The sequence below is a fragment of the Rhinoderma darwinii genome (genome assembly GCF_050947455.1).
Source record: "Rhinoderma darwinii isolate aRhiDar2 chromosome 1 unlocalized genomic scaffold, aRhiDar2.hap1 SUPER_1_unloc_16, whole genome shotgun sequence".
Classification (NCBI taxonomy): Eukaryota; Metazoa; Chordata; class Amphibia; order Anura; family Rhinodermatidae; genus Rhinoderma; species Rhinoderma darwinii.
In genome coordinates this window covers 206,265-220,202 of record NW_027461652.1, presented here as the reverse complement: position 1 = coordinate 220,202, position 13,938 = coordinate 206,265, and the positions used below count along the sequence as shown (strand labels likewise).

The 13,938-nt window shown below is 44.0% G+C and overlaps 1 protein-coding gene across 1 annotated transcript in view; it reads left to right on the top strand.

Moving 5' to 3' along the window:
* Positions 1-13,622, top strand: part of LOC142670726 (uncharacterized) — a 44,716-nt gene extending 31,094 nt beyond the window's left edge. Inside the window, exons 4-7 of the mRNA XM_075847116.1 lie at positions 2,668-2,831; positions 3,297-3,470; positions 3,555-3,678; positions 11,960-13,622. Of these exons, the coding sequence (XP_075703231.1) occupies positions 2,668-2,831; positions 3,297-3,470; positions 3,555-3,678; positions 11,960-13,527 (2,030 nt within the window). The 3' untranslated portion in view covers positions 13,528-13,622. The remainder of the gene's footprint in view (positions 1-2,667; positions 2,832-3,296; positions 3,471-3,554; positions 3,679-11,959) is intronic.
* Positions 13,623-13,938: the final 316 nt, after the last annotated feature.

Genomic DNA, 13,938 nt, shown 5'->3' with positions numbered 1-13,938 from the left:
GGCTGGTCACTAAGGGGTTAATTACTCCTAAAAATAATAACATCGAGATTAAAATCGAAAATTGTCTATAGGGTTGAAAATAATCTAGATTTTGGTTTTTTTTCGTAAAATCGCCCATTCTGTAAACCTTCCCCATACTTCTCTGCCGCACCATGACATTCAGTGTTGTCATGGGGATGGCCGTGTTTGGACATGACTGATGGATTACTGGCGACTTTCTTGGTACGGTCTAGAAGAGGTTTATGTATTCGCACCATGAATGTTGTACAACCGACATATTGAACCTGACATTGTAGAGAGCGGATGAGATAAATGACGTGATGTGTTATAATCTATATCTGTCTTACTAGTGACCCCGTTATCTGTACAAGATGAAGAACTATTTGTAGCTTTGTTATAATTCCAGGATCGGCTTTTTATGACCACGGTGGAAATAACCTTCAGTGGTGAGACAAGTCTGACTCCGTATTTCACTCTCACATAAACTCGGGGGAGACGTTGTCCTCGTGTTGGGGTCTCTCTGCAATAATTCTTACACCATCCCGAATAATGTCATCCAGTCCTGACCGCAAATGGGAAGACACTTTACAATAATGTTTCTAAACTCCTTAAACTTCACGCTGAAAGAAGTCGTAAAACATCGTAATTCATAAGTCCGGTCATTATTTTTGGGGTGATAACAATTATTTATAGTTTAAAAAAAAATCCATAATAAAACATTATGTAAGTGAAGTTATTTTTTCCTCTCTACACAATTGAAATTGACAACTCATCATTAGTCCACAATCTCGAGGTGAGGATGAACTTACAGAGGAGCCCCCCCCCCCCAAACACTTAGATGCCTCAGTCACTATTGACCGCAGCATCGAAGGGGTGAAACGGTTATAATCGTAGTTCTCTCAGATCTCCAGCCTTTGCAGCAGGTGTCCGGACTTCCCTATAGCCTGTGAACAACTCCTGAGCGGTAAATGTTCTGTGCAGGAAGGGGTTAAATTAGTAAAATACAAGTTTATACAGAATCTTATCCCACAAAACAATGTATCACTCTGCTCCGCTCCACCTGCGCTATAACATGATGATAAGAAATCACACTGCATGTTTCCTTTATATATAATGTGACCTCAGCTGCTGCAGAACCTCACAGTTTATATCAAACGCTGACTGCATAGTGTGCACCACGTCTTGTGAGATGTCAGCAAAGTCTCCCCAGTATCCGCCATGTGTCAGGTTGTCAGGAGTCAGGTCTTCATCGCCTGGGGGGGGGGGGGGAATGTCTTCATTTTACTCTTCTCACCTGAGAGATATGTTGCAAGTGTCTGATATATGGGGTCCCATCTCTATGTGGAAAACGGGGGTCCCCCGACTCGCCTGGTGAGGTGATGACTACATCCAGTTGAAGAATGAATGGAGAGGTGACCACACATGTGCACGACTCTCTTCATTGACTTGTATAGGAGTTCCAGAAACAGCCGAGCACGGCCAGAGGTGGAGCCGCATCTATCCGACGTTTCTAGCATATCCTGGGAAGAAATGTTCGTGTTGGGAATACCCTTTTAACCCTTTCTCGCCGCAGCCATTTTTCGGATTTTAACTTTCGTCGCCCCTTCCTCGCCTTCCAAAAGCCATAACTCTTTTATTTTTCCATCAAAATTTCCGTATAATGTTGTGGGAAACTGGAAAAAAACTATTTGTGAGATGGAATAGGAAAAAAACAGCGATTCCTTTATCTTTTGGGGAGTTTAGTCGTTACGTGTACAGCGTGTGGTAAAAACGGCATGTTAACTTTCTTCTGCGCGTCAATACGATTACAGCGATACCAAATTTATTTAGGTTTTTATTATGTTTTGCTACTTTTACAAGAAAAAAAAATTGATTGTTAAAAATAACATTTGAGTTTTGTCACCACATTCTGAGAGCCATAAGTTTTTTCTTTTTCTGTTGACTGAGCGATATGAGGGTTTTTTGTTTTTTTTGCTGTGCGAGCTATATTTTTTTTTCTGTTTGCTGTTGATAAAGTGACCAAAAAATAGCAATTCTGATGGTTTAAATTTTTTACAGCGTTCACGGTGCGGACTAAATAATGACATATTGTAATAGTCCAGGCTTTTACGGACGCGTTGATACCAGTTATGTTAATTTGTTTTGTTTTTTTGTTACATTGTGCTTGAGGGAAAATGGGAAAACTGGCTTTTTTTTACTTTTTTATTTATTTTACTGTTTTTCCCTTTTTTTTTTTACTCGTCCCCCTAGGAGACTTTAACCAGTGATCGTTGGATCTCTTGCACGATATGATAGCGGACCTGGGGACCTTCATCAAGCCCTCAGGCTGCCATGCTATCCAACGGTGCCCCCTGAACGCGTCGCGTGGGGGGCCATTGGAACGTAACAGGGGGCCACCCCCTGTTTCTAGTAATTTAAATGCCGCGTTCGCTTTTGAGATCCCTCTCGTTACCCTGAAGTGTTAGCTGCAACACACAACCGACACATTTGCTCGTTTTCCCCCATCCAACGTGCGCCGTATATATACGGCGAATGTCGGGAAGGGGTTAATCCATGTGGTGACGGCTTTGAGAAAATATTTCTCTCAATGATGAATAAGTGAGGTTCTGTATGTCACACATGATGCTGTCCCCTGTATGATCTCCATCTTCTCCTTTCTTCATAAAGACGTCTGCAGTACTAGATCCTCCAGTTCCTCCAGTTTTCTCATCTTCTCCTCCACAACGTTCCTTCTCCTGAATGACCCACCAAGGATGGACAAGGACAGGAATGAGATGAGCAGAAGAATATTAGACTTCACCTTGGAGATCATCTACCTGCTGAGCGGAGAGGTAAACTTTTCTACATTATAGAACAAGTCCCACATAGGGAAGGGACAATACATAATAGGAAGAATCCAGTGTCCTGTATAACAGCGTCCAGACCTTCCAAGTGACGTCAAGAAGCTGAAGATCAGCCACCAATATGGTCAGTTATGTGTCATGTCACCAATGCAGCAATAGTAATGTTGTAGAGTAATGAGAATGACCAGGAACCAGGAGGATCAGGATGACATCTATATAGAAACATAGAAGATGGCGGCAGGAGGAGAGCACATGGTCCATCTAGTCCCCTCAATATTATTTCCTTTTTACTTTTGGCCTCGTTCTATTTTTTCAATGTCTTTTTGTAGGTGAGGTCTCCAGTATTACAGATGTAGGGTCACTAGAGCTCTATACAACGGGGTCACAATCTCCCTCTTTCTACTGAGGGGGGAATACTGTGTTCAGTCTCTAAGTGTCTCTCTCCATACACAGGAGTACACAATAGTGAAGAAGACATCGGGTGACCGTACGACTCCCATCATCCATGAGTCAGGAGGATGGAGCAGTAGTCAGAGCCCCATCACAGAGCCTCCCCCTCACTCCCGGATACATGAGAAGAAGATCTTAGAACTTATCTACAAGATGACTGAGCTGCTGACTGGAGAGGTGACACTGCTGGGAATCCTGGGAAATTCTACAGTAACAGCACTGGAGGTGTCTGGGTGATGACTGTATCATTGTGTGTGTCAGGTTCCTATAAGGTGTCGGGATGTCGCGGTCTATTTCTCCATGGAGGAGTGGGAGTATCTAGCAGGACACAAGGATCTGTACGAGGAGGTTATGATGGAGAACTACTGGCCGCGCACATCACAAGGTGAGATATAGATATATCATTTATATATTATTAATTTTTTTGTTGAAGTGTTCATTTCATCATGTGCAGTATACACAGACATGTGATTCCTGATCTCCGATCACACGTTCCTTGCTTTGCTGCAGGGCTGCACTAGGGAATAGTCACAGATTTGTAGTAGAAGTTTCTATATAACTGAATGTTGTTCTTTCTGCAACAGGTACATGAATTTTTACTAACCACAATCAGATGAGTTGGACAATCACAGAAATTTCTGCCACCATTTTTCCATGTGTGAACATAGTCTTATATAACCAGCGACTGATCTGCGACTGATGTGGGAACAGCAGACATGACAATCATGTCCAGATATAACAAAGGGTTGAATATCTTCTTTGTAAGACACAATACACAGGGTCAGTGGTAGAAATGTAGAATAGGGATCTGTTCGATTGTCAGCCGGGGCAGGGAGGTATTTTCTACTTTATGTAGAATTGGGTCTTTGTCGTGTAAAGATTGTTTTTTACCTTCCTCTGGATCTACTGGGATTCGTTGTGTAAATTAAATACTTGCATATCCCATAATTTAATAATTATACATCACCTTTTCTTAGAACTTTTTATTGTGCTGTTCCTCTGTTATTCCTCCTAGAAATGTATGAATGATTTGACATCTAGTGTGTTACCATCTGGGGGCGTGTCCATATAGTCTGACCATGTCCAATCAGTGCTGACAATATCAGAAGGTGTAGTGACACGACTATTTCCCAAAGGGAATGGTAACACCCTTTTCTGAATTTAATCTTACATTTCCAGTAGGAATAACAGAGGAACAGCATGGTGCAGAGTTCTGAGAAAAAATGCTCCAGAATTGTTGATTCACGGGGAATACAATTATGCACTAAAATAGACGTGTGAGGAGAGCCGACAAGTCCTCTATAAAGTATTTTTTGTCTTCCTCTGGATGAATTGGGGTTTGTAAGTCTAAAAAGTTTAAACTTGATGGACTTAGACCTTGTTTAACCCACTAACTATGTAACTATGTAAAATGTCTCTCTGTGTCTAGCCTGATCAGCCATAACATTAAAACCACATGCCTAAGATTGTGTAGGTCGCCCTCAGGCTGCCAAAACAGCTCTGACCCATGGAGACGTGACATCTCCATGAGATCTGGCACAAGACGTTAGCAGCAGATCTTTCAAGTCCTGTAAATTGTGAGGTGCGGGCTCCATGAATCGGACTTGTTCTCCAGACCATCCCACAGATAATCGATCGGATTGAGATCTGGGGTATTTGGAGCCAAGTCAACTCCTTGAACCATTCCTGATCAATATTAGCATTTTGTCAGGGGGCATTATCCTCCTGAAAGAGGGCACTGCCGTTAGGGATACCGCTGCCATAACGGTTACTTGTCTGCAACAATATTTAGGTAGGTGGTACGTGTCACATTTACATGAATTCCGGGACCAACAGAACATTGCCCAGATCATCACACTGCCTCTGCCGGCTTCTCTTCCCATAATGCATCCTGCTGCCATCTCTTCCACAGGTAAGTGACATAACCCGGCCGTCCACATGATGTAAAAGAAAACAGGATTTATCGGACCACGTCACGTTTTATTGCCCAGTTCTGATGCTGCCTATTGTAGCCACTTTTCGTGGTGGACAGGGGTCAGCATGGGCGCCCTGACTGGTCTGGGGCTACACAGCCCATACGCAGTAAGCTGTGATGCTCTGCGTGTACAGACACCTTACTATTATAGCCAGCAGTGACTTTTAGGCCTGGTTTACACGAGCGTGTGTGTTTTGCGCACGCAAAAAATGCGGCGTTTTGCGTGCACAAAAGGCACTTACCAGCTCCGTGTGTCAGCCCTGTATGATGCGCGGCTGCGTGATTTTCGCGCAGCCGCCATCATGATGACACTCCGTTTGGATGTTTGTCAACAGAAAAGCACGTGGTGTTTTCTGTTTGCAAACATACTTTTGACTACTGTTGCGTGAATCACGCGCAACCCACGGAAGTGCTTCCGTGGGGTGCGCGTGATTTTCATGCACCCATTGCCTTCAATGGGTGCGTGATGCGCGAACAGCGCACAAATTTAGGACATGTCGTGAGTTTTTTTCAGCGGACTCACGCTGAGCAAAACTCACGGACTGTCTGCATGCCCCCATAGACTTTTATATAGGTCCGTACGACACGCGTGAATAGCACGCGCGACGCACGGATGTATATCACGCTCGTGTAAACGAGGCCTTACAGTAATTTGTCGTACATAACCCTTCCGTGGGTTGGGACCAGATGAGCTCCTCACGCACATTGAGTCTTGACCTCCAATCACCCTGTTGCCGGTACATCGGTTGTCCTTCTTTGGAGCACTTTTCGTAGGTACGAACCTTTACATACCAGAAACACCCCACAAGACTGGCAGTTTTTGGGGATACTCTGACCAATTTGTCCTTTGTAATTTTATACTTCTCCATGTTTCAAACACATTAACTTAATGAACTGACTATTCACTTCGTGTCTAATATCCCCCCTTTGTCAGGCGCCATTGTCACGAGATCATCAATGTTCTTCACTTCACCTGTCAGTGGTTTTAATGTTATGGATGATCAGTGTATATATGGAGGAGGACAGTGTAGTTCTTCTCATAGACTCACAGAAAACCAATTACTGGTAAATGTATTCATAAATATTATTTTTTTTCCCATTCGCCATAACAGCACCAGGGAAATTAAACTTGGAGGTATATAACTATAACACCTCCGTGGTTTTCCATCCCTTGTAGAGAGAAATCTTGGAGTAGTTGTTTTCCTTACAGGTACTTTGTCTGACCGTGGGTTCCCTCTCGTAAATTTTGACTTCCCATATAAGCAGGGAGTATTGTTCCTGGTCAAAAATCTGGTACTCTTTTGGTTGGCACGGGGCTCTAATAATAGGACCCATGTGTGCTGGCGATTTCAGGTGTATTCACATCCTTAGGAGACAAATGCAATTGAATACTATGGTGGAGTAGAAGGCAGTCTAACAGGGGTAACACAACAAAGCTCAGGCAATGAAGGAAGGGGCAGGGCCCTTCTTCTAATCCAGGGTGATCATGGGAGCAATCAGTCAATCTAAAACGTGTGTGCTCTGGCCCATTAAGGCTGGGAATTAGATCGAGTGCGCACCCCAGTGGTCACTGCAGGACAGGATGGCCGCATGTGCTGGCATCTCTAGGGAGGAAGACATCTGCAGGATGATAGGAGTCTGCGACCGCGGACATTACAGTATGCCCCCTCTTCTTGGGGCCAGAATGAGAGAGGAACTTCTTAATGAGGGAAGACATTTCGGTTCTCCTCTGACTCCCAGGACCTCTCTTCTGGACCAAACCCCTTCCAATACACCAAGTAAAAGGCTTTTCCTCTTGAAGTCCAAGATCTCCTTTACCTGAAATACATCGGCAGAACCGCTGGGGGCAACTGCAGGGCTAAGAGTCTTAGAGTAGCAGTTCAGGACCACAGGCTTCAGAAGAGACACGTGAAAGGAGTTGGGGATTCTGAGGGTAGGATATCGGACAGCCAAAGCTTCTAAGAGACCGGGTTGATCCGCTGGAGGATCTCAAAGGGTCCGAGGAACCTGGGAGCGAATTTGCACGACGACACCCTCAGCCGGATATTGCATGAGGACAGCCAGACCTTGGTACCCAGAAGAAATTGGGGAGGCTCTCTTCTCCTTGTGTCTGCCTTTCGCTTCATGCGGCTGACCGCCAGCAGAGTAAAGGATCAGGTTTGCTGACAGATTTTTAGGAAGTCCCTGAATGCAGAGTCCGCTGTAGGCACGAAGCTGACACAGGGAGAGGAATTCGTGGATGTTGACTGTAGACATTAAAGAACGGTGTAGAAGCGGTAGACTCACTTGTGTGGTTGTTATAGGAGAACTCGGCCCAAGGAAGAAGCTGCACCCAGTCATCATGCTGCCAGGAGATGAAGTGTCGTAGATAGTTCTCCATGATTTGGTTTGATCCTCTCGACTTGGCCATTGGACGGGGCATCGTAGGCTGAGGAAAAGTTCAACTTTACATCAAGGAGTTTGCAGAGGGTTCTCCAAAATTTCGAGGTGAACTGAAGCCCCCGATCCGACACGATATGCAGAGGTAAGCCATGCAGACGGAAGATGTGTTGGATGAAGACGTCGACCAGTCGAAAGGCGGAAGGTATACCCGTCAGCGGAACGAAATGCAGTGCGGTCCACAACCACCCTGACCGCACTGCATCCAGTAGAGGGAGGCAGGTCCGTAACAAAGTCCATTGCTATATGCTGCCAGGGAGCATTGGGCACAGGCAGCGGCTGGAGCCGGCCAGCAGGCTTGGAGTGAGCAACCTTGTTAGCCGCGCGCACCGTGCAGGACGAGACAAAGTCCATCATGTCTTTGGGCAGCGTGGGCCACCAGAAATGACTGGCAATCAGGTCTCGGGTTTTACGGACACCCACGTGACCCGCCAGTCTAGAACTGTGTCCCCAGCGAAGGATTCTTCTTCTGTCTGCCAAGCGCTCAAAAGTCCTCCCCGGAGGGTTGTCTCTTACTTGCAAAGGATTGACAGAGATAATGCAGGACCGATCAATGATGTTTTGTGGAGACTTTATGTTGTCCTCTATCTCGAATGACCTGGACAAGGCATCGGCCCTCACATTCTTATCGGCAGGGCGATACTGGAGCTTAAACTGGAACCTGGCAAAGAACAGCGACCACCTGGCTTGACGGGGGTTCACTCGTTGGGCCGTCTGGAGATAGGTGAGGTTCTTGTGGTCAGTAAATATCAGGATGGGATGGACTGCACCCTCTAGTAGATGTCTCCACTCCTCCAGGGCCAATTTGATGGCCAGTAACTCCCAATCCCCAATCGAGTAGTTGCGCTCTGCAGAAGAGAAAGTTTAGAGTAACAAAAGTGTCGAGATACATCAGGATGATGGAAGGTAGAGGCTGACGTGAAGGCACTCTTCAGGCTATTAAATGCGGATTCCGCTACTGGAGTCCACGCCTTGGCGTTCATGCCTTTTTTGGTGAGGGTGGAAATGGGAGCTGCCAGTGAGAAGTTTGGGATGAACTGCAGGTAGAAATTGGCGAATCCCTGGAAACGCTGTATGGACCTTAAGCCTTGAGGATGTGGTCATTCCAGGACGGCCTTTTACCTTCTCAGGATCCATCTTGAGGCCTTTATCCGAGATGATGTAGCCCAGGAAGGGTAGAGCATTTCTCTCAAACACGCACTTCTCCAACTTGGCATACAGGTGATTCTCCCTTGATCTCAGCAAAACTTGACGGACATGTCTCTGATGAGTCGTCGGGTCTGGATAAAAATGTAAGATGTCATCAAGATAGACCACAATACAGACATAGAGGAGGTCACGGAAGATGTCATTAACAAATTCTTGGAAGACCATGGGAGCGTTACACAGACCGAAGGCCATCACCAGGTATTCATAGTGCCCGTCTCTGGTGTTAAATGCTGTCTTCCATTCGTCACCATGGCGAATCCGGACTAGGTTGCAAGCCCCACGCAGGTCTAGTTTAGAAAAAATCTTGGCTCCTCGTATGCGGTCAAAAAGCTCAGAAATCAGTGGCAATGGATATCTATTTTGATCTGGTTGAGACCCCGGTAGTCGATGCAGGGTCGAAGAGATCCGTCCTTTTTGATAAAGAATAACCCGGCCGGGGAGAAGGATTTTCGTATGAAGCCCCTCTCCAAATTCTACTTAATATAGGCGGACATAGACTGACTGGCAAGGAGAGAGGGTATACCCTTCCACGGGGAAGGGATGTGTCAGGAACCAGTTCAATTGGGCAACCATACACCCGGTGTGGGGGCAGCGTCTCCGCCTCCTTCTTGCTAAAAACATCCGCAAACTGAATAGTGAGCAGGCAATCCTGCCAATGACTGAGGCTGGGGAGGCTGGGCCAGATGGATGTGCCCCAGGCAGCGGTTCAGGCACTTGGACCCCATTCCACAACTGGGGCATGTAGTCGGAGGGTCAGTACTGCCCGGAGGTTTAGTAGGAGGAACAGCAGAAGCAATAGGAGCAGGTGCTGGGGAAACTGCAGCTTGCACATTCAGCCGATGTGCAATAATGTTCAACGCCTGGAAGAGTTGGTCCTGTCGAGACCGGAGGTCTAGCATATCCGCTCACATCCCTTGTGACGTCATCATGGTCTTGGGTTGACCAGCGGGTCCATCGCCTGAGCTTACTGTCATGATGGGTTTGGACCCACTGGGCCGTCCTGCCGTAGCGGGATAGCAGCTGGCCAAACATGATACCAAGGCAAAGTCAATTGTTCGAATAAGGGTACCTGTGGCAATACAGACAGTAGCGATGGCAAGCTCTGATGGGACCTTGGCAGCAGGAAGACACCAGGCGTGGCGAAATACAGCAGGCGTAGTATACGACACAACACGACTCCAACTTTCTACGGCACAGGAACAAGGTAGCACGGGATACAGGTAGCATGAACAGGAAAACTGGGAACTGGAAAACACTAAGGGACCATTTGCAAAGACTAACACGGGTAACACAACAACCCTCAGGCAATGAAGGAATGGGCAGGGCCCTTCTTATAGTCCATGGTGACCATGGGAGCAATCCGTCAATCTAAAACATGTGTGTTCTCTGGCCCATTAAGGCCAGAAATGAGCTTGTGCACACCCCAGTGGTTACTGCAGGACAGGACGGCCGCATGTGCTGGCATCTCTGGGGAGGAAGACATCTGCATGATTATAGAAATCTGAGGTCTGCGATCGCGGACGATACAATAGGCCTGCGGCTTACAAAGCACTGGGACCGCGGCGCAGTTGGTGAGAAGCACAACATTGTCATTTCGGCTCTGATCAATAAGCATAGAAGTGTTGAGGGAAGTGTCTGATATATATATATATATATATATATACAGTAGTCATGGATTTAGTCACTGTGTGATTCCTACAGATGGATCCAGTAGGAGAGATGTCCCTGTCCTCTGTATTCCCAGGATTGTCCAGAGGAAAATCACAATGTCCCAGAGAATCATCAGGTAGATGAAGCCGAGTTCTATACCAGGACTATATAGGGGTGTGTGGACCTTTTTGGTCCTGCGGTCATAGATGTCATAGATTTTGGTGGTTTCTTATGTTGATCTGTTAGATTCTTCGCACTCTCTGCTGTATTGTACTGAATTGTTACATATGTGAAATCAGGGGAATGATCTGACTAATATGAAAGCAGAGGTTGATGCAGAAGAAGAATGGGTGATTGGCGATCAACCGTATAAGAGTGGAGTGGAGGAGGAAATTCCAGAAGATGTTACCACAGGTAAGTAATAATGAATTTAGAAAGTGAAATGGGAGGTTTGTTAAAGGGTTGTCCATCCCTTAAAAATTGATGGCCTATCCTCAGGATAGGCCACCAATAGCTCAAAATAGTCATGCTCCTCAGTACCCGACAATGTTATTATATCATACCTGCATTTCAGAGCTTTGAATATTCTTACAAATAAAAGCAAAACTGTTCAATTTTGCCGCAATTTTTATAAAGTCAAGGCATAATGCCACGATTTCCTGCAATTCTCTGCAAAAGACAAATTTTTAGTGTGGGGTGAGAACTCTGTACATGCAGCTTTTTAGTTATTATTGAGAAATACTTGCAGCAAACATTAGATATCTAGGGCAAAGTGCACATCGGAGTCAGATGCTGGAAATTCAGAAAAAATCTTTAACAAAGCAGACAGATGCAAGACGCTACTGCAAGGAATACATGAGCGAGTTCAGGTAGGCTATGAGTACAGGGAGCTTTAGCAGAGAGAGGCATCCCCATTTTCTGCATGTCTACTGTTCTCTGTAACTAGGGACTGAATTTGTAGAACAACCACAGGTCGACAACAAGTTATAGAAAAGGAGTCACCTAGTGGCAGTTACTTTATACAGACTTTGCAAGGATAATGCAGACATTTTTTAAAGAGCGAAAGTAGCAAAATTCCTAGATATCAGGTATACTATTAGATTAACACAAGTTTTTCATTAAAAATTATTGTACATTTAAAGTGTTTTTGAAAGATTTATAAGGCTGTAATTAGGCAATTCAATTTCTGTGGCAGTATTTGGTGAATTTTTTTTGCGCCAAATCCAGTGCTGGTTTTGAAAGGAATGGCTCAAACCTTTCCTTCCTGCTGGATCCACTTCTGATTGACTATATAAAAAAAAAAAACCTGCATGCAGCCTAATATGTCATAAAGTTGTCTACTTTGTGGTTTGAAAAATCTAAAAATCACAAAATTAATTTTTAATCCTAACAGAAGATGCCAGTAAGAACTCTGAGGGAAACGTAATGTTTTTGATAAATTATGAAGTAGAAGATGAAGATATCAAGCAACAGTCTTCAGGAGAAAACCACATTGCCCTTAATGTACATCCAGGACTTCACAGTAAAGATCTATCATATAATTCCCCTAATCATGAGGAACCATCTCCTGACCAATCGCAGATTGTTACCACATGTGCAGCTCAGGAAGGGGGTAAAAGGTTTCAATGTGGTAAACCGTTCACAAAAATGTCAGGTCTTTATAAGCACAGAAGAATTCACGAAGGAGAGAAGCCGTATTCATGTTCAGAATGTGGGAAATATTTTACACGCAAATTAAATCTGGTTGCACATGAGAGAATTCACACAGGAGAGAAACCATATTCATGTCCAGATTGTGGGAAATGTTTTACAACAAAATCAAATCTTGTTTCACATATGAGAAATCACACGGCAGAAAAGCCGTATTCATGTTCAGAATGTGGGAAGTGCTTTAGAGATCAAGCAGATCTTACTTTACATGAGAGAATTCACACAGGGGTAAATGCACATTCATGTTCAGAATGTGGAAAATATTTTACAAAAAAATCACAACTTACTTTACATGAGAGAAATCACACAGGAGAAAAGCCGTATTCATGCTCAGAATGTGGAAAATGTTTTAGAGAAAAATCAGGTCTTGTTAAACATGAGAGAATTCACACAGGAGAAAAGCCGTATTCATGTTCAGAATGTGGGAAATATTTTACACGCAAATCATGTCTTGTTACACATGAGAGAACTCACACAGGAGAGAATCCGTATTCATGTTCAGAATGTGGGAAATATTTTACACGCAAATCATATCTTGTTATACATAAGAGAACTCACACAGGAGAGAATCTGTATTCATGTTCAGAATGTGGGAAATGTTTTACAGTCAAATCAAGTCTTGTTAAACATGAGGGAATTCACACAGGAGTGAAGCCGTATTCATGTTCAGAATGTGGGAAGTGCTTTAGACTTAAAGCACATCTTACTTTACATGAGAGAATTCACACAGGAGTAAAACCATATTCATGTTCAGAATGTGGGAAATGTTTTGCAGATCAATCAAGTCTTGTTAAACATAAGGTAAGTCACGCAGGAGAGAAGCCGTATTCATGTTCAGAATGTGGGAAATGTCTTCCAGATAAATCAAGTCTTGTTAAACATGAGAGAATTCACACAGGAGAGAAGCCGTATTTATGTTCAGAATGTGGGAAATGTTTTAGAGAAAAATCATACCTTGTTAGACATGAGAGAAGTCACACAGGAGATAAACCATTTTCATGTTCAAAATGTGGGAAATGTTTTGTACTAAAATCAATTCTTACTAAACATGAGAGAAGTCACACAGGAGAGAAGCCATATTCATGTTCAGAATGTGGGAAATGTTTTGCACATAAACCAAATCTTGTTACACATGAGAGAATTCACACAGGAGAGAAGCCGTATTCATGTTCAGAATGTGGGAAAAGTTTTGCACATAAACCAAATTTTGTTAAACATGAGAAAACTCACAGAGGGGAGAAGACATTTTGATGTTCTATATATGGAAAATATTTTACATGAAATAAAATGTTACAACTCATCAAAAAAATTGCATCAAAAAATCCTGTATTCTTGTTTGGAATGTGGGAAAAGCTATAGGAGGGAAAAAAAATATTTTTAACTCACCAGGTTATTCACAGACAATAACCCCTTGGTGACTCAGCAAATTATGGCCTTGTAAACACAGACCCATTGTTTTAAAATCCGATGTGTCACGTTGTGAGATTAATTTAACCCCTTAAGGACACAGCCACTTTTGGACCTTATGACACAGCCTCATTTTTTAAATCTGACGTGTGTTACTTTATGTGGAAATATTTTGGGAATGCTTTTACCTATCGAAACGAGTCTGAGATTGTTTTCTCGTGACATATTGTACTTTAAGTTAGTGAAAAAATTTGG